Raw genomic sequence first — 20,510 nt, 5'->3', positions numbered from 1 at the left:
TATTCCCAATCTTGAAATCTCCTAACATTCTGACCTAATTTATAGATCAATTCTGTATCCGAAATCTTATTTTTTCAGGTCTTCTTCTGAAAACTTCACACGAGGCCGGAAACCACAAACTGTCAGTTTAGAAGCCAATACCAACAACCGGCCTCTTCTTCCATTACTTTTATAGAAATGTGATGTACTATACTCGACCTGTGTTATTTTGTACAAAAATACAATAACCACGTTACAGTTTGTATGTATGTTCAGATCACTAAAGTTGTTTAATCTTTTTGAACAGTTTTAAATTTGAGCTGGTAGTGTTATTAAGAGTCAACAGGACCACCGGCCATCTTGGATTTTCTGCCCGTAACGATAATGTTAATGGTTGAAGCATATTACAGCATTGTTTTTTAAGATAAAAAGTTGCAGAATATCTCATTCTAAAGCTATTGAAACCGCAAATGTGATTTGCTATTTAATTTTTAATTTTAATTGTTATTGTTTTGTCAAACTACTAAAATATATTGACTTAAACTGCAATTTTTTCTACCCCTAAAGTAAAAGTTTTAAAATTCCAAAAAGCAATTTAATTAGAAAATATTTTTAAGGATCACATATAATTTTCTGCTTGGTAATCAAGCTTACGATGTATGATTAATATACTTCAACATGAACGCATGTTTTTGCTAATCGGCGCTCGGACAACCACTGTTAAGTTTAGCCTGGCATCTGACGGTCAACGATAATGCAAAATTATTTACTCCTGCCAACTCAAGATTATTTTTTGAGATGTAAATAATTAAACCCACGACTTTACTTTAAAGTGTCTTAACACCATGTTTAAATATTTATGACCCTCATGCTGAGTTCAAAAATTCATTGATTAATTAAAAATAATAATTTGACCGCTGCCTGCCATCGAAAAATCTGATAAAAGCTTAAACCCAGACTGTAAACATATACTGTAGCATTGTTATTGTGGAAAACTAATTGAAAATAGCAAATACTCCGCAATGAGTCAATTTGTCAGATTGTGAATAGAAACCTGAAACCTGTTACATTTTGAAGTAGTGATGTTAATTTAGGATATTGAAGGGGTATAGATATTTTTGTTACTTTCAGAGTTGTTATTTATGTACTGAATATAAAGTTAGTCGATTATAGTGTACATTGTTATGTGAAAGCAAGACTAGAATTAGCAACCAATAGTGAGGTTATGTACATGTAAATATATGGTTAAAAGCTCAATGTAACTCGATGTAATGTTTGTAGAGAATTATTTTTTGAAATAATGAATATTTTTTGTTAAAAATATGTCCATAATAAGGAAGACCTAATTTGATATGAAGTTGTATATGCCTATATTTCATAGTGAGACTTTTAATGGAAACGCATAACTGAAATATTATAAAATATTTTATTTCTTATTACCCAAAATGTATCAATCTTTAATTTCATTTTGTAAAAACCTCACCAAGCTGACAAAATATACTAAGTGACAAATCAGGAATGAAGGAAGAGTACTGTTTGGATTTTTAAAACTAAAACTTGGGTGTGTTAGCCTAGTGATTAGAATGTCAGACTTTGGTACAAGAGACATGCTTGATCCCTATAATATCTGTAAATATCTGAGGAGTTACAACCACTTTTCCTATCAAGTATTTGAGTATCTTCCAAATGCAATCATCACGCAACCAAAACTAAATTAATAAAACAAACATCATTAAGTCTGCTAGGGAAAAGGAATTTAGTGGGCAAAGTGAACTCAGTAGAATAAGTGGTACTGAGTACCCAGGAGTAAGACAGAGTCCATCCACGGTTGCATTTGTTACAATTTGGGACATTTTTTTTTGCACATCCTTTTGTGTATTTCACAGCCTATCAAACTTCAGGTACTTGGTAAACTGTAGCATTCTGCCTGTGAGCTCTGCCTAAACCAGGTCTATCTAACCTCATCATGGTTCCAGGGGAGCTTTCCTTTACCTTAGCTACCAGTAGGCAGACAACTAGTAGAAGGTCTGCAGTCTCCTTGGACAAGGAGGAAGTACCTGCAAGGGATGCAGGTATACTGTAACATTCTGCCAACGAGCTCTGTCTAAACCAGGTCTATCTAACCTCATCATGGTTACCTTAGCTACCAGTAGAAGGTCTGCAGTCTCCTTAGACAAGGGATGCAGGTACTTCCTCAGGTAACCACGACCTATGACGGGTGATATGTTCAAAAGTTCAGTGAGGTGTTTTCCGAATTTATAACAAATCAAAATTAGCTGATAAAAGTGTGCACAAAATGTGGCAACTTATTTTTTATGGTTTGGTTTGAAACGCCAAAACCCTGCCTGGCAGTATTTGTGCTGTTAAAAATGTGTATTGTGCATCATGAAATAATGGCTAAGAATGAAAATTAATTTATTAAAACACCAAAGAACAATGCATTTAGGAACCCTAATCTTTTATACAACGGAAGAGATAGATATTTATGTCAATCAATTTGAAGTATAATTTAGGATATCATAAAATTATTAATTATTAATGAAGCAGAATGAAGCTGCAGAGTTATTTAGAACTGTAGACATTGGTAATCTAACGGTATTGTTTTAATGTTAAAGTACACTTAAAAAGTGATTTTATTTTCATTAACAATACGGCATATCCTTGATAAGTATTTAGTGTGATAACATACGTGTATACTATTGTAAAACTGAAACTTAGGTTAATGTCAATTGTGAAATTGTGAGATTAGAGAAATATTTAATGTATTGTTTAATCATTCCTTTTTACTTTAAACCAAATTCACAAGGATAAAGGTTAAACTGCTATAACATTAATGCAACTTTTAAATCATAATTTTTTGAACTTTATTAATTTTCATACATATTGAAACTGAGCAATATATTGATGTTAACAGGTTCACTACCATCCGTAACACTTCTTAACATATAACAATTCCTGACACTCGAGAGTGAAGGTGTTAAAGGAAAAACGTAAAAAGTAACAGTTGTTTGCAAATTACTGTTTCCACTGAAATGAAATAACTAGTTTAATTTAAGTTAGTGGTCTATTGAATTTTAACTGCCTGAAATACCGTAGTTATGTTTCCTGAGTTGAACGTACAAATCTTCAAGATTTATGATGAACACTTTAATATTCATTTCAACATCTAAAGAGATTAAATAAACCATATAGTAACGAACCAGTACACAATTAACATGATAATTGAGTCCAAAATATAAAATGTCATGATGGTTTTGTATTTCAATACAGTATATTAATAGACCGATTATTCGACTAAAAATTGTTGATCAAACTCATTAATTCTGATTGCAAAACTTATTATGCTTTCGTCACTAAACTAACCATCTTCAAGTCTTTGCTCAGAAAATAGTGGACAGATTAATCATGATAAAATTGATTCATAAAATAAAAAATGTTAATAAGATCTTAAGTAAATTTCAAATATACACTGCCTAAAGTAAAAAGGAATGATTTGTACTTGTGCCTAAAAATTGTAACCCCGTTATAGCTGTATTCAATGTTCAGGCTGGGCCTATAACAGTAATTAAATAATAGCAATAAAGTATATATGTGTTCAAAACAGGTTTTGTTTCTTTTCTGCCTCTATATACACTATACAGTAAGTTAACATGTAAATGTTGGTGCATAAAGGATGGTCGGTTTTGAAATGAATATAACACAAATGTTTTTGCACATAAATTTTACTGACATACGTTTCTGGGCACTTTCAAATGCCCCATTATAAAAATAACCTTTTAAGTTACAAAGTTGCTAGTAGGCTATGTCAATTGACACATAAAAAATTTTAAAATAAAAAAAACCATAAAAAGAACATAGCGGACTTTGAAGCACTGACGGTCTTAACGGTCTCTATGTTTTGTGGAGTAACTGCCGTTCATGTACATCCAGTAGATTTACCACTCATGAGGGACACTGTTATCCGAAACGCAGTCACCCAACGTGATATTGATCTACGATCAGGAACTAGTCCATTACAGGCTACACCAAAATGTTGTTGAAACAGCTGTTGCACAGAAATGAAAGTTTTATTGTTTCTGAAAAACTGTTCTACAGCAAAAACACGGTGCTCGACCACCCATTGTGCCCTCTTGCAGCAAATTGGATACTATGGTCGACTTATTGACGGCCGGCAGTGGATCCGACCCTCCCCCAACTACTAGTAGTACTACGCAGTTGAAATCCGACCATCCTTTATGTACCACCCTTTATATTAGTCTATTTGAAACACTAAAGATAAAACAAATTATTGTTTTAAGGAATTCACAAATTATTGAGTTTCTAAAAAGTAAATGCCATGACATTCATTCGCGTTATCTCTAGTGTCAAGAGAAAATTTACTTTCAGATGTGTTAAGATTTTCTCCCTTTGATTTGTACTTTTCAATATGTTTTAAAATGTCATGTACCTATTTTTATCTGGAAACAGGCTTGATTTATGATTAAATATTTTTCTTTTGACTTTTATTAACAGCATTTGCGTTTGACAGGATTTTGACCGATTGAAAAATGCCCCTAATGGTTAATTAAAGAAGAAAAATCTAAAATACAATTAAGTTTTTGTTCTGAATGGAGAGGGTAAAAAACTTGCAAGTAAATGAAAATATAAATTATATACTGTATAATATTTACAAATACACAAAAGCTTACCAAAGTAGATTTAAAAAAATCATGATCATTGAAACTAGACAAAAAATAAAACTATGATACATAGTACAGGTAAAAAATTTTACAGTAATGGATAAAAATTAGTTTTTAGGCAATCGGTACAAACCGCCACTGAAGAGTAATTTGTGTTCTCGTACTTTTCGGTCCAGGAAATGCCTTAATTCAATTTGACTGCACTCGACAGTGCTGGGACCTTGAGAGGCGAACATCTTCAACATCTGGTGAATCCTGTCCAATGGGAGGGAGTCCAGGTTGGTCAACATGCCCACGATGTACGACCAGAAAACCTAAGAGCAATGAACTATTATATAGATGTTTATTCTGCCTACCATTGTGAACAAAATTAACAAAAATTTCAATTTTTATTTTAGGTACAAAACGGTTGTACACATTTAAGGTAAATTATTGCTATACTCCATTCACAAAAATTAGGTGGTTTGAGGGGAAGGGATTCCATCCCCTCCACTTCACCCTAACATTGAAATAACAGCCGACAGCTGGTATATACATTAAGCTAAAAAAAAGTGGTGGGGAACCCAGAAAAACTTCCCTTAAACCTCCTAAATTTTGTGAATGGACTATAGTAATTGAGCTAGTTCAAATGTGGCACCAGCTCACCAGCATCTTGTTATTTACTTCTCTGACTGTACTATTCTATGTCAAAAATGCATTTATCGAGAATATTTTACAGTATTGATTTCATCATACAGAGACATGAGGATTGTCAGTAAATTAAGGTATCCATCAACCTTTGAGAGTGATCCAGCTAGCTAAAATCTGAAACCAGTGTGGTTTTCTTTCCTTCATCCACAATTCTAACTGCACCCTTGCGACAACTAATCTTGTTATAATATCCAAAAACAATGCAAAGGAAATTTGACGCTACCGCCAAGTATAAATGTTATAACTGAGATTTGGTTTCTGAGGAAAAACGGTTGATCACTACTAAAATCTGTTGTCTGTCATTTGAAAGATGTGTTTTGAACGTAAAAAGTGTGCAATAGCAGGCAGCATTTTAGGTACTTTACAAGTACCCTTTGGTGCCTTAGACCACAGAAATCTAATCATAAAACAAAATTCATTCTTGACGGGGCTTAGATTGTTCCTTCAAATGACGGGGCTTAGATTGTTCCTTCAAATAATTTAGAGCTATTATGACGAGACTAGTTGTCTAATAGGGAAAGAAAATTGTTAAAATATTACAGGATAAAGTAACAAACACGACACTAGTTTTGATTTGAAGTAGCTCCATTTGTTTTTGTTACTATATGAGCCTGATGAAGCCTAAATTTACCTACAACCCTCAAAGAAAGACAAAAACCATACCTGCAGTTCCTCCTCCCTCTGATCATGGGCAGAAGCCATGGCACTCTCCGACTCCTCATCCTCACACACCATCTCTGTGACTACATTGCCTCTGTTGCCTCCCCTGGCTCCTACCTCTTCTACCAGAGTGAAGCAGTCTGTGGCTGTCTCCTTCAGTAGTCCCTGTAACATATCACCTCGTGTTACAATATTTGGTTGTTTCTTCCTGGTTCTTCACATATTGAGTTCTAAGGGCTAATATATCGGAAGGATGAGTATCTAACATAGCTGTGAATTCCACTTACATCTGGAATCTTAAATATAGTTTCGTTTTTGTTCGTGATTAACTATTAAGTAAACCAAAAACGGCTGAAAGCTATTATACTTGCTATATGTTTAACTTTGGTGTCGGTTTTAAACAAATTTACTTGGGATTCTGGTTGACCTTTGTTAGTGAAGTTAACAGTTTTATTTGTATTAGTTAGGTCTGATCAGTGGCGGTGCCTGACTACGGTGTTGTCTCTCCGGCCAGGGGAAAGTACCACAGATTAAGGGTTCAAATTCTGCCTCGGTTGTTTCTGGTTTGCAATTTAAGAATATTTCACATTTTTGTCCACCTATTATCAACAGTTTGGGTAGAATTTCAAGGAATGGGTGGTTGGTGAAATCTTAGTTGAAATCTTAGTTGAAATGTTAGTTGTTAATTAAGGCATTTTACTACCTTTTACTTAATTCTTTCTGTGTGTGTATTTCAAAGATTTGTTCCAGTATAGTAGAACCCCAGCATATACGATCTCAGCATAACCGACTCCTCGGGAGATCCAACCTAGTGTCAGATTGTCTACTTGTTACCTGTCTGGGCCGATAACGCCGTGTTTGATTAACCGAAACGCCAATCAAGGATTTTGCCGTAATCGCAGCAGACGAACACCTGTGCCACCGCAAGATATGTTCATAGGTGTTGCCGCGGTCTGGAGAGATGCCTATTGGTGTCGCCGAGACTGTAAATTATGCTCACAGGTGTTGCGGTGATTGTGGAAGATGATTACCGGTGTTGCCACGGTCCCAAGACTGCAAGATATACTCCTACTGATATCTGACCTTTTGGCTGTTTGGACAATGGCCCGGTCCCGTCATGGTCAGATATGAGAGGTTCGACTAAATATAATTTGGATTTGTGTGGACATGATATGGAAAAAAACATGATGAAAAAAGTATAATAAAATACAAAATGGTTCATGAAATTCAAGGCATTAAAAACAATTCTTCAGCAGCTATTAAATTTGGATTTGGAATATTCCTGTAGGGAAGTAAAAATTTAGGTAGTTGCTGAATAAGTTATCCTTGGCCATAGCCATATTATATTATTACAATTTTTCTTTAACTTAACAAAATTAAGAACAATTATTAATCATTTATTGCTTAAAAGCCAACGTACCTGAGTTTGCCAAAAGGTGATTTTTCTCCTTAAAATGGTGGATGGAACCAGCATCTTTTGGCTTAATTCTTCAATTGTCCATTGAGCTGAAAATATTTATAGGATTAGCACACTGCTTAAGTTCAATCTTACCTTAAAATTTGTATTCAATTTATCATGGTAATGGTGTAAAATATAAGACCAATAGGCTTTATTATGTATTTTTTTCTCAATAATTCCTTGTGATAACTCAGGAAAGATAAATTACACATAGAGGTGTTATGTAAAGATTAAAGCAAGCAGGAAACCTGATATGTCATAGAAAGAAATTATAAAACAAAATTAAATTATAAATATTTACTTTTATCTTGAAAATGCCAGATGATGGTTGCATGTATTGGAGACACTGTAAGTTGTAGAGTTTTGTCTTTCAGTTCAATCTCAATGGTAACCGAGCCTAGGTGAGGCTTCCAGTTTAACGTCCTGTTGCCCTGAAACACATTCAAAACAGTAAATAAAACATCACTCACTATTCTACATAAAAAAAAAGATAGTATTACTGATTAAATCGTACAAATGACAAAACTGTTGAGGAAAAAATTGGTCTTAAAATGTTTCCTAAATGGGTTAAATAGCTAATTGATTGGAGATAAACTTACTTTCAGAGTTTCAAACGCTTTGGTGTATATATCAAACTGTTCTTTAGCGATGTCAGGCAACTCCAGCTTTGTCTCTTCTTTAAACGGAGGCCAAAACTGAGCTGATAGGATTATGGCATTTGCTGGATATTTCTGCTGCAACATTTATTTCATAGGAGTTAACACCACTGTCAAAAGCTGAGCAAACATATAGTTTGTTTATCATTTGACATGAGTGATCAGATCAATAGCATTTCACTTATAAAACCAGTAATATTATTCCATGTTAAACTTAATTTAGGTGTTCAATATCTTTGAAACAAAATCATAGGTTCTAGGCTGGGTTTTAGAAATTTAAATTTAAATTTGGGGAAATGTGTTTAGTAGATTACTAAAATATAAAGCTGTTTATGGAGGATATTTTCAATTGAGATCATGTTTTCATGAAGAGACCTATCTTACTTTTATTAGATCGCTAGATCTGCAACTTCAGTTGGCGCCATACGGCCTACGGGTCGCCGGATTTGAAATACTAACCCACAAAATATTCCGTTTCCCCTTCAAAAGGTTTAATCTTTTAGGAAATTGTCACTAATGACTGGTGGGACTTGAGTATCTTGTTCTGGGCATAGTTGTATTTTAGAGTCTTTGTAATTTGTCACAAGCCCCTACAATTAGTGTATTTACAAAACAAAACATAAACAACAACCATAAACTGAGACAAAATTGCTGAGAAAACAAGGACTTATAAAAAAGCTCCTAAATAATCCTTAAAATCCTTTTAGGAGCTATACTTTCGTAACTATGAACAGTGTATATAATGAATATGAAATATTTTTATCTTCTTACCTGTGAAGCTAAATTGAAGTTAGCGTTGGACAACAGATGTGCGTTTATCCGTTTTGAATCATACATGTCTTTCAACATGACTTCACAACAATGAAGTTCCGACTCTCCAAATCTGAAATTGTGAGAAAAGATCTATAATTGGACTAAACAAATATTATTCTAGCTTTAGTAGCTGAAGATTGATATGTTGTCCTACATTTGGAAGTTCAAATGAAATACAAAAAATGACTTAAGATAATGTTTAAAAACCTGATGTACAAAACAGAAAGAACGATAATGTTGCTTGTAGCAATTCTCAGTACCCACCCTGAGTTTTCCTAAGTCAGGGAGACGACACAATTAGGGCCTTGCTTCGCAACTGTCGATGATTATTTGTATAGAATGTTTTTAAATTACCTTATTTTCAACAGTTCCAAATATCTGATTTCTTTATCAGTGTTGTTGGTGAACTGGGAAAGCAATCTGTCTGCAAGAAGAGTCCTGTATTCACTGACGAAAAGCTCTTTGCTTCCATAGACGTTGACCAGCATGGATATGATGTCCGATGTTCTGCGACTTTTAGACGTTTTGGCTGAAACAAATGATCTCATTCAACAATTCTACACCGTACACTTATTATGCAAGGATAAATTAAGCATTTTAAGTTTAGGTGCTATGGTATTTTGCAATTTGTTGAGTTTGAATAAACCCTGAATAGATGATTATAATTGTTCTATCAAGTATTAAATTATTTTAAATAACTGTAAGAAACTTGATTAAGAACATTTTTTCAATGTAAATCAATGTTGGCACCAATCTCAATTAAACTAGTACAATAAACTAGTAGAACCTCTTTAATCCGAACTAATTGGGACCAGGGGTAGTTCGGACTATTGAATAGTTCGGATTACAGAACATATTGTTGTTTTTACACAACAATAGCTAAAACATGGCTAAACTTGATCAATATTATTTTGGGGAAAGTGAAAAATGTTTTATAAAGTAAAATACAGTGTTTATTTAATACATTAGTAGGCCTAAACATGGTGAATAAACAGTACTGTAAATTATATACAGTATACAATAAAGAACTGCTGTACTGTGTATATAGTACAGCAATGAGGTGTTCGGATTAGTGGACATTCGGATTACGGGGGATCAGATTAAAGAGGTTCTACTGTATTTCTAAATAAAAACAATGACTCTTATTTTTAACACAGCTTGATTATAATGAAATGGACTAACTTTCAATTGCAAAATAAGCACTACAACAATGTGCTAAAATGATGTGCCCCATCAACAGTAGTGCTAACACATCAATACTGTAGCAGAGGTTAGTTTTATTGTTGGAAATCTTTTGTTGATAACTTTCAAGTTATTCTGACAATTGGTTTTAAAATAAGAGTCGCTTGAAAATAAAGGACTTTTCCTTACTTATTATTTATTAGGTTAGTCAAATAATCAAACACTCACAAGGATCAGCGTCTATAGGGTCCGGGTTCCATGTTGCCCAGTTCTCAACGTCTACTTCGTGTGGAGAGTTGTCGTACACCTGCAACGCTTCTCCTCTCGCCAACTCCTCTGCGAGATCGTTGGGTCCGTCGTCTGTCAAGCTGGTCACCACACAACGCACTGTGTCCTCACGACTACGTAGGTATTGTCTGTCACAGGACAAACACTATAACAATGTCTTTACAACCTGACGGTGGTGCGACTGAGCTGATTGTTACAGTGCAGACCTTCTGTACTGGTGGCACGGGTTGACATCCTGTCAATCACCATTAGCTTCAAGCTGTAGACTATAAGCTGTCTACGCTAAACATTAAAAATTTACGCACCCTTGAACCCTGAATCAGGGTGGCCTAGTGATCATGAATTCCAAATAACCACAATAAACATCGTGTTATACAACATTCCACGATTTGGAATTGACATTAGTACACTTTTAAATTTGGTTCTACAGATGTCAGAAGTTTTAAAATAAAATTAAGGTTCTAAATAAACCAGTCTGATTTCGATTGGAAAATTACTGTGATCCACAAAAACTCAAAACTGTATCTTGTACGGATGTGAATCTATTTTATATCCACAACAACCTGACACTCAATTCAGGTGAGTTAGCTAAGGACTAATTCCTATTAACATTTGGATACTAAAGTATACATCCCATCTATGTAACCAGCTGGAGCCAAACTTTATAAGAAAAGGACATAGTTGAATGAGCTACTCACAGAATGTGCCAGCCTAATTTCTCTTTTATTTTTATATACTGTCATAGTTGATTACGTCATGATACTATAGCTTACAAATACGTTTTCCTATCAGTTTGTTTAGGTCAACAAGTTTAAATGTATTCGACAGATGACGGTAATTTACATGATCACACTCTGTTAAAGGCTGAATCTAACAACATTCACTTTCTTTCTAAAACTGGATACAACTTAAAATGGGGATTAAATGTCTAGTTTGATCCAACCACCAAAGGTTGAAAAACTAATCATTATAACTCCCCAAATTGTGCGACTTTGGACCTACCTGACAGGCAGAGTGACCATCTCAAGCAGGACGCCGGTGGGGTCTAGCTGGCGCAGGGCCTTGATGGCAGCGATGTAGGCTGTGAGGATGTCAGGAGTGTTGACCCCAGGGTGTAGCAGACGAGTCTCCAGAGCTCTCTGAAGCTTCTGTACCAGACACTGGCGCAGGTCTGTCTTGAGCAGACACACTCGCAGATCCTCTATAGCTGGTTCTGAGTCTGGATACTCTGTATAACATCAGATCAAAGTTATAAATGTACCATGTGAATGGTACAATGGTGTGAATGGTCAATGGTGAAGTTGTAAATGTGTATAAAGTTATAAATGTGTAAATGGGTTATAAAGTTATAATCCAGAACTCTCTAAAGTTCCAGACAACATATTACTAGTGATTCTTTTCAACACAGATTCTAGTTTAACGACCAAAGTCAGAACGGACGTAAGTTAGAAAATTAACAAGGGTCAAAAAGACATCTTGCTAAGGCGGCTCCAGACATTAGCAATTCGCAAAGTACCAAACAGCGACTCGCCGAATCGCGAGTAGTGTGGATAGGTGTTTGACTATTTGGCAAGCAGCAACCATTCGTGCTCGTGTTTTCCCATTCATTGTCGGTATTTTTACTCACATCAAAGTGAACGAATATTTTTGCTATTTCCAAAACGAACAGTTGCTAAGAAAACAACACATGTGTGTAGACATCTACTCGTAAATCGGCGAATAACAAGACAACTAGATCGCGGAACATCATATATTTCATGCTTTGCAAATGGCGCATGTCTGGAGCCGGATTGGAAAAAAAACGTCATAAATTTTTAACCCTTGCAAATAAAATGGTTCCAATCTTGTGTTGCCATTATTATGAACATTGAAACCTGCTAAAGTAAAGAGTAACATGTATTACCCTGTCAACACAGTCATAAATTAAAATTACCAAAAAATTTTCAGATTTCAATCCGTCTGAAGTGTTAGGCTAAAAGTCAATTTTATTGTAGGGAAACATAAAATGTGACACGACTTTAACACATACAAAAAATGTAATAAAAATACAATTATTTTATTGGGGAATATTTTTAGCTACTTGAGACTTCGGTTCCAAAAGAAAAACAAGTTCCTAACAGTTGAAAGAGATTACAACTGCCTAATGTTTGATTTTATTTTTTAATTCGCTTCTAGATAACATATAATATATACCAAATAAGTTTAACTTGTATAAACTTAAATAAAAAATGTATTTTAAAATCCTTGCAATTAAAACTTTGTTCTACGAATATATCTTCTTGTGAGCATTTAATAATTAAATTTTTGGTAAATTACCAATAATGATATTGAACAGCTGTTCGATCCGAGTTCTTGTGTAAGTCTCGTAGAGCAAATGTTTCAGTTTCTGCCTGAACTTTGCAAGAGATGCGTCAACATTTTGGATAGCATCACTGCTCCAGTATATCTTGGTGAGCCAGCCCATCACAACGGTGTCCAACCACTGCAAACACAGGTGAAATCTTATTGAAAACTTGTTAAATTGATACCTATCCCTAATTAATTAATTTAATTATTTTTAATCAGCTGTGTATCTGGAGCATTCGTTTAACTGAGATATATTTCGAGTTATGCACATAAGAAACTTCCTTCCTCTACTTTTCCGGGTTTGTTTGGCTCTTCTACCCGACCGGTTTTCATAATCTTGGTCATTACATTTGCCATCAAACATTATTATTCATTTATCTACTGTATTACTTGACAAAAAACATAAATTTGATTTTTTTTTTTTCTTACATCAATTGAAGATATATTTCACCAGATATAATAACATTATCTTATAATGTTTTGCTCTACGAACCTTAAGTACGAACCTTAAAAGTAAAATGGCCGCTTATACTTGAGCTATTGATTATTAAGATTGGAGGTACCTGAAGCACGCTGCTGCATCCCGAATAAACTATAATTATAATTCTTTTGGACTTATCTGCAATCAATTATACATAACTCAATTTTTATTTTAGTTGTTTTTCTTGGTCTTAAAATACTCCCAGAAATAAAAACCTTCATTTGAGATATTGAATGTTTCAATCAGTTAAGTTGAAGATACTGTATTACTCAATCAAAAAAACATATTTCAATGCTGCATAGCAGCACAAATTATTCTACTCTAGTATAGATAAAAATTATCTATACTAGAGTAGAGTCTAAAACACTGGACAAGGCTACTTACATTTTCCAAAGAAGTAATATGTGACGTATCAAAGCTTCCCTTGCATGTTTCTTGAACATGATTTTCTATTCTTTTGTGAATAAGCGAAGTCAAAACTTCTCCTGCTAACCTCTCAAGTAGGTCAAGTTCTATGAGTTTCCTAAAAAGACTACCAGATATCAGCAGTGATACACAAGCTAGCAATCTATGAGGTTAGTTAAGATTATTTTTTCTGTTCTCTCATCATTTATTACTTTGAAAAACGTTTAACCCTTTTTTCCCACATTACACAGTAAGGGCCCTTTCACAAAAGGCTACTGGTGGCGGACACCGGTGTCTGCCACCGGTTACCGGCCGGGCAACTGCAGTGGATGGTACAGCAACTTACAAGCCACTCCACTACAGCCACTGTACAATGGTGGTTGCGAAAATGCTGTTGAACAATGAACATCTCCTTCTTCTCGCGTTGATAATAAAGAAAAGAAGGCGAAGGACACAGGCATACTATACCAAATTGCCAGTTAGTTTTCAATTTCGCAAATTAGATCTTCAGTATTCATTTTGTCTTCTATTATTTTGTTTGGTCTCTTATTATGTTCTTCTTCCTTTGTCTTCTTCTTTTTCAGCAACATCCTCTTTTTTTCTTCTGATCACTCATTTTCACAAACAAAGAATTCAACACTAAAACACTCAACCAGTACCACATTGTGTTTGTCTCTGCAGTCTGCACGTAAACTGAACCAAAATAGTAGCTGCACCCTCATCCACGGTGGTAGCTTCTGGTTGCTTTGTGTGAAAGCTCCCATTAAATTCAATGCCCGCGACTAGTTGCTGCCACTGCAGTTGCCGACTAGCAGTTGCGCGATGAGACACTGCTCGGCCACTGTGTCTTAGTGGGCAACTGCAGTGACTGCATGTGAAGGCTCCCATTTAAAATCATGTTAAAGCTGTGACGGGCAACCAGTGGCCTCGTATGAAAGGGCCCTAAGCGGCTGGTTTCTGGTCTCTTTGTATGTCAAGAAAGTTATTGATTATAAAAAGGGCTTGGTGAAATCAACTGGAGCTCGGTAGATATCCTGAATTTTCACTCCTGCAGTGCACTTTTCCACAAAGGCATACCGTAAGGGTTAAGACCCTCCATGAAGCTATCATAAACAGTAATAATAATTAACATTACTCTATGATGTTTAAATAAAGGACTACGTCATAAGGGTTATTGACAATACTCGATTTGCGTCAAAATGGTATTCCGGTACCTCTCTTTCGGAAAGATGAAAATATTGCCATAAATAGGTACTTGTTTATCACATTTAACAGGTTACAGTTCTGGCACCTCAATTTTTTTATATCGAGTTGGATATTGATATATGAAATTTATTAATCCTTTTTACCAATTGTTTGATGCTAGATATTAAAAACTTTGACCATATAATTTGCCTACTTAGACAACATTAAAAAATAATGCCACTAAGTTAAACAATTAACATAATCATATTTAGACGACCAAATTTTAATGATTTAGCCTACATAATTTATTGAAATAAACAGTCACAAAAACTTACCTATTGGTGTCATTGAATATTTCAAGGATTGATTTACAATTGCACAGCTCTACTTCCACCCCGCATCCCTCACAGTGTAAAACGTCTTCTGCGGAGTCATTACCATCTGCCAAAATCAAAGATAAAACTTATGGAAAATATTTGGATTTATTGTACAGTTTCATTAATAGAGATTCTATTGAGGCAAATTATCATAAGGTATGTTTTATTTGTACTCAAACCACTGTGGCTTATTTATTGTTTGTAAATCCTTCCAGTAATGCAGGGAGATATTAGACATGCCACTGTGATAAATTCAACTGGGACAGTCATGTTGAAAACGTTTGTAATAAAGTCAACTCAGGCATACATGCATTAAGACAGATGTCAAAATTTAGTAGTTTAAAAACCTTAAAAATAGTTATCATTCCTTAATTGAATCACATATTTCTTTTGGATTATGTCTTTATAGGGGCACATCAAATTTTAACCTAAATAGCATTCTGGAACTTCAAAAAAAAGCAATTCGCATTATGTTAAAACTAAAGTCAAAAACATCCGCAAAAGAGCAGTTTAAAGAAATAGGAATTATGACTGTTTTTAACTTATACATTTATCAAATCTAATATATAAAATTCTCGTGTCACAGTGTTTGTCTGCAAACTCCTCCGGAACGACTTCACCGATCGTTATGAAATTTGGTGTGTAAATTCTGTAGGTATGCGAATCGGACGTAAACTATTTCCCGTTTCGAAATTCTTAAAAGGGCTCCACCCCAGTGGCTCTGGAGTTTCCCATGTTAACCTTATGAGAAATGGAATTAATGAATCTTAACAGCTGTTTCAATTAAACAAGTTGGTTCTGTTCTATGATGTTCAATAGCATTAAAGTTACAAGGATTACCAACAGGGTGTAGCACTAGCACTATTATTTCTTTTACATTTATGACAACAGCTAATTTGCAACCAAAAGGTGAGTGAGCGTAGCGAACGAACTTCAACCTGGAGGCGAGTGAGCGTAGCGAACGAGCTAACCTGGAGGCGAGTTAGCGTAGCGAACGAGCTCCAACCTAAAGGCAAGTGAGCGCAGCGAACGAGCTCCAACCCAAAGGTGAGTGAGCGTAGCGAACGAACTTCAACCTAAAGGCAAGTGAGCGCAGCGAACGAGCTCCAACCCAAAGGTGAGTGAGCGTAGCGAACGAACTTCAACCAGGACGTGATTGAGCGATGCGAACGAGATCATCTTGAAAATTAAACGTAACGGTACTTTCTTTCCATCGGTCTGTCTTAGGGGAAACCTATAACTTAGGCGATACGAAGTTCGCCGGGTCAGCTAGTAGCCCTATATATTAAATCAAACCATGAAAGATTGCCAAAATTGAACTCTTTTCATACATATTCAACCAGAAAAGGTAATGAATTGGCGTTCAACAGACATAATTTATCGGTTTATGAAAAAATTCCATCTTATAGTGGTGTTAAATATTTCAATAGCTTACCTGACAATATAAAAAATATAAGTAATTTTAATTCATTTAAAAAACGTTTGAAATTATTTCTCACCAACAGACCCTTGTATAAATTAGAAGATTTTTTCCAACTTCCTGAAATTTGATTTTTTTATAATAATATTCTTTGTAAGTAGTCTTAAGTTTAATATTGTGTTTTTATAACTGACTCCATTCTGTACAAAATGTGCAATATGAATAAAGTTATTTTGATTGATTGATAGTATATCTACTGTTTCACTACACAGAGCTAGTGGGAGAAATCACTCTTGTAACCATGGTGAGGGACAGACACCTCACTTGGGTAAAGTGTATTGGTAGTATAGTGCATTAATAGGAACATAAAATTGGATAGGCTCTACCGTGGATTCAAACGTGGTTTGCCCTGCAAAACTAATCAATTAATGTGGTGAGAAAATATTTCATACTTCGCAATATAAAATTCATTAGGCCTAGGCCTATTAATACTAACCAGTTTCTTTGTCCATATTGCAGAATACTTTGAAAGTAACCCTGTAAAAGTCTTCTGTCACTACTTGATATCGCAAGGGTAGCTGGGAGTGCAAGGTTGCTCGAACAATAGTTTTAAACGCATTGACTAGAGATACTTCTCCATAGATAGGGTGGTTAACAGAAGAAATACTCCGAAGTTGCCTCATTCGCTCAATTGTCGGCAGATATAAGAGCGATGAATCGTATAAAAAGTCAACAGCTTTCCTAAACTTTTCAAAACCATCATTTTCACTTTCCCTCGAGGTAAACTTCTCCCAGAACGTAGGGGCTATTTTCTGGCGAAGGTCTTGCTCTATTTTGTCGATTATTATACTTTCGACAAAATGGATAAGCTGTTTGTTGTTCAGTTGGTATGCAATAACATTAAACTCTTCAAGCTCTTCATTGGTAGAAAGATTACCTGTTTCCTGAAACAGATAAGAATAGAATTATAGGCCTAATCAAAATTTATTTAAGTCTATTAGCACCACATCTATTAGTATATATTACAATTTATGGGTCATTCATTTACTAATTTGTAAAACTAGAAATTAATGTAGGCTAGTTAAATTCAAGAACTCCAAGCAGAACTTTAAATATACAGGCCTACCTGTGTATTATGAAGTGTAGATCCTTTAAATTAATTTAGCCCACCACGAGGAATTTTTTTATTGTTTTAACATTATTTTTTGCAAAGAAAGATGTAACTTAGACCTAAACAAATTTAAGTTGGTTCTCAAAAAGTAGCTCCCTCCAAAAAAGCTTTCACTGTCCATAGTAGGCTAAATTGATGAATTCAATATGGTAACTTAACTTGTATCATACAGTTCATTCTTATTCCGTAACGGCTAATCATTTGCCTACGTGTGCCCATGTGTATAAGCTAAAAGAAGCTAATCTATCATAATTGAAATGATATAAATAAACAAATTTATGCTCTTCCTGTAGCTTTACATTCATTTGAAGAACATAATTGTTTCTTTTTAGGTGAAACTTTGATATCCAACACCATCGAATTAAGTTATCGAAAACATAAAAGTATCAATTCAATTAACAACCAAACTGAGCCTGATAGATTTTTAAACTTTTTATCGATATGCCTAATTATAATGTAATCAGATACCAGATACCTAACTCACCAAAGTTCTGCCTTTTATCAACATTCAAAGATCTTTACAGTAACTTAATAATTAAATCTGTGGTCATGGCTTATGTTATTAATAGGCCTAGGTATTAACTTCCAGGCACTGAAATAATAATGAACTTATTTTCTCTGCAAAAGGCCTGTTATAAAATGTTTAACGTTGTGGGTACGGTAGTTTTTTTTTTTTTTTTATTTAACCGTCATAACCTAACCTAACTAACCAAACTTACTGATAATGAAAAATCAAACAATGGTTTACTAATCGAATCGATAGTTTCAATCGATATTACCATAGCCCATTTAGCCTACCCTAAGAAACTGTACGGTACCGGTACCCAAAGTTGTTTCTTTTTCCACTGACTTAGTACATTTAATCAAGTCACATGATTTAATTCATATGTTTAACTTTTAATAGGCCTAATACTAGTGCACCTGTTGCTCGATTTCGAGCAATTTTATAATAGCCTATTACAGGTCTTATTTCAAAAAGACTAAAATTAGTAAAATTCGTAATTTCCTATTACTTGAAAGAATCAACTAGGCCTAAACGATAATGTAATCAATCACTCCACTCGTGTTATCGAAACTGAAATTAAACGCTCTTCTGTGTATTATGTGTTTACTATGAACAGCTGTAATTAATACAATTTCTTCACCTGTTTAAGTAAGTCCAGCTAGCAAACTATTTTCTCCATAAGAAATAGGCCTACATTGGGATTTTGATGGTCTGTGGGGCAAAGCCCGAGGACTTTTATTACAGGAATTGGTGAAAGGGGGCGTCTAGACAAAAAATACTTTATTTTGACATATCCTTTGAAATAATCCGTCCATTATTAACAGAGGAGTAGTGTTTCGTAGAAATCGCCTTCAAGTATTATATACTTGGGCTGCACTTTACTTGACGTCCTACACTCATTCGATTGTTTTTTTCGATTTGATATTTTCATTCGATATATCGTTTGGTTAGTTATAAGGATTGTTATTCTTGTAAACAAGATTTGAATTGAAGTAACTTAAGAAAATAAAAAGCCTGTGTTAGGCTACTTTAAAAGGCTGCACTTTACTTGACGTCCTACACTCATTCGATTGTTTTTCCAATTCGATATTTTCATTCGATTGTTTCATTCGATATATCGTTTGGTTAGTTAGGTTAGGTTAACCTTACCTAACTTACCTAACGATATATCGAATGAAGCAATCGATATATCGATATATCGATCGATATTTTCATTCGAATGAGTGTAGGACGTCAAGTAAAGTGCAGCCCTTTAAAAATGGTTTTAATATTACAATTATTTTTAGGAAATCACTTATTTGATAGACATGTTTTTACAATGCCTAATAGACTTCAAAGCCAATGAATGCTAATGAGGCCCTAGGCTTACTTATCATAAAGTAAAATATAGCCTAAACTAACCTTATCCATCAGTATAGGGAACGCTGCAGTAATAAGATTCCAAGTAATGTCTGTGTCAGCCATTTTTTAAGCAAAATTTATTCCCACAACACAATTTTCATTAACAAGTGAATCTCTGTTAAAAGATTAATAATGCGTAATCAAACTCAATTAAAATATCTCTTTGTGTTTGTTTACCATTACTATGTATGAAAATAAATATTGGTTGTTCCGGTTGTTGTTTTTGTTGTTTATGTTTATGTTTCTGTCATTTTAGGTTATGTCTTTTGCTTCTTTACATTTTTTTCTAATTCAAAGCAGCAAATTTAAGAAACCCATGTAGCAGTGAAATGACCGATTGACTAGTCATAAATCAAAACTACTTTATACAAGTATGATCATATACATGGATTTATAACACATTCCAAAAATACTAGTACCTGGGGACCAAGCTTATTGCAGATGCATTAATCAATTCCCACAATCCACACTGCTCGCCTTTACTACTTCCTTCACCACTTCCTACATCGTGGACCTGTTTCCCTCCATTCCCATAGAATTTTAGGATTGCCGATAAATTAATCTAATTGCCACAGACAGTTCCCACACTTCACACTGCTAGCCTTTAATACTTCCTTTACCATTTCCTACGTCGTGGACCTGTTTCCTTTCCTTCTCATAGCATTTAATTATTGCAGATACATTAATCTAACAGCTACAAATAGTTCCCACACTCTGCACTGCTAGCCTTTACTACTTCCTTCACCACTTCCTACGTCGTAGACCTGTTTCCCTCCCTTCCCATAACATTTTAGTATTGCCGATACATTAATC

General features: G+C 34.6%; 2 protein-coding genes across 3 annotated transcripts in view; one reads left to right on the top strand and one right to left on the bottom strand.

The window, feature by feature from the left end:
* The window catches only part of LOC128994956 (sodium-dependent proline transporter-like), a 63,223-nt gene extending 59,653 nt beyond the window's left edge, over window positions 1-3,570 (top strand). Inside the window, exon 16 of the mRNA XM_054419809.1 lies at window positions 79-3,570. Within this exon, the coding sequence (XP_054275784.1) occupies window positions 79-131 (53 nt within the window). The 3' untranslated portion in view covers window positions 132-3,570. The remainder of the gene's footprint in view (window positions 1-78) is intronic.
* A 1,045-nt stretch (window positions 3,571-4,615) lies between these two features.
* LOC128994471 (anaphase-promoting complex subunit 2) lies at window positions 4,616-19,868 on the bottom strand. 2 transcript variants are annotated; one of them, XM_054419047.1, is made up of 14 exons: window positions 19,698-19,868; window positions 17,117-17,564; window positions 15,159-15,264; window positions 13,618-13,756; window positions 12,723-12,888; window positions 11,409-11,634; window positions 10,347-10,534; window positions 9,291-9,465; window positions 8,895-9,006; window positions 8,067-8,201; window positions 7,769-7,898; window positions 7,429-7,514; window positions 6,012-6,173; window positions 4,616-4,972 (listed from the first exon to the last, which is right to left on the bottom strand). In XM_054419047.1, the coding sequence occupies exons 1-14, from the start codon at window positions 19,758-19,760 to the stop codon at window positions 4,766-4,768; spliced, it is 2,343 nt and encodes a 780-aa protein (XP_054275022.1). In that variant the 5' UTR covers window positions 19,761-19,868; the 3' UTR covers window positions 4,616-4,765. The 2 variants fall into 2 exon arrangements, with proteins under 2 accessions (XP_054275022.1, XP_054275023.1); XM_054419048.1 differs by having other exon boundaries at window positions 8,067-8,198.
* Between the last annotated feature and the right edge of the window lie 642 nt (window positions 19,869-20,510).

This window comes from Macrosteles quadrilineatus, unplaced genomic scaffold (assembly GCF_028750875.1).
Source record: "Macrosteles quadrilineatus isolate MER2022 unplaced genomic scaffold, UCM_ALF_1.0 Scaffold_5__1_contigs__length_97177068, whole genome shotgun sequence".
NCBI classification, from domain to species: domain Eukaryota; kingdom Metazoa; phylum Arthropoda; class Insecta; order Hemiptera; family Cicadellidae; genus Macrosteles; species Macrosteles quadrilineatus.
This window is presented reverse-complemented; position numbering and strand designations above follow the sequence as displayed.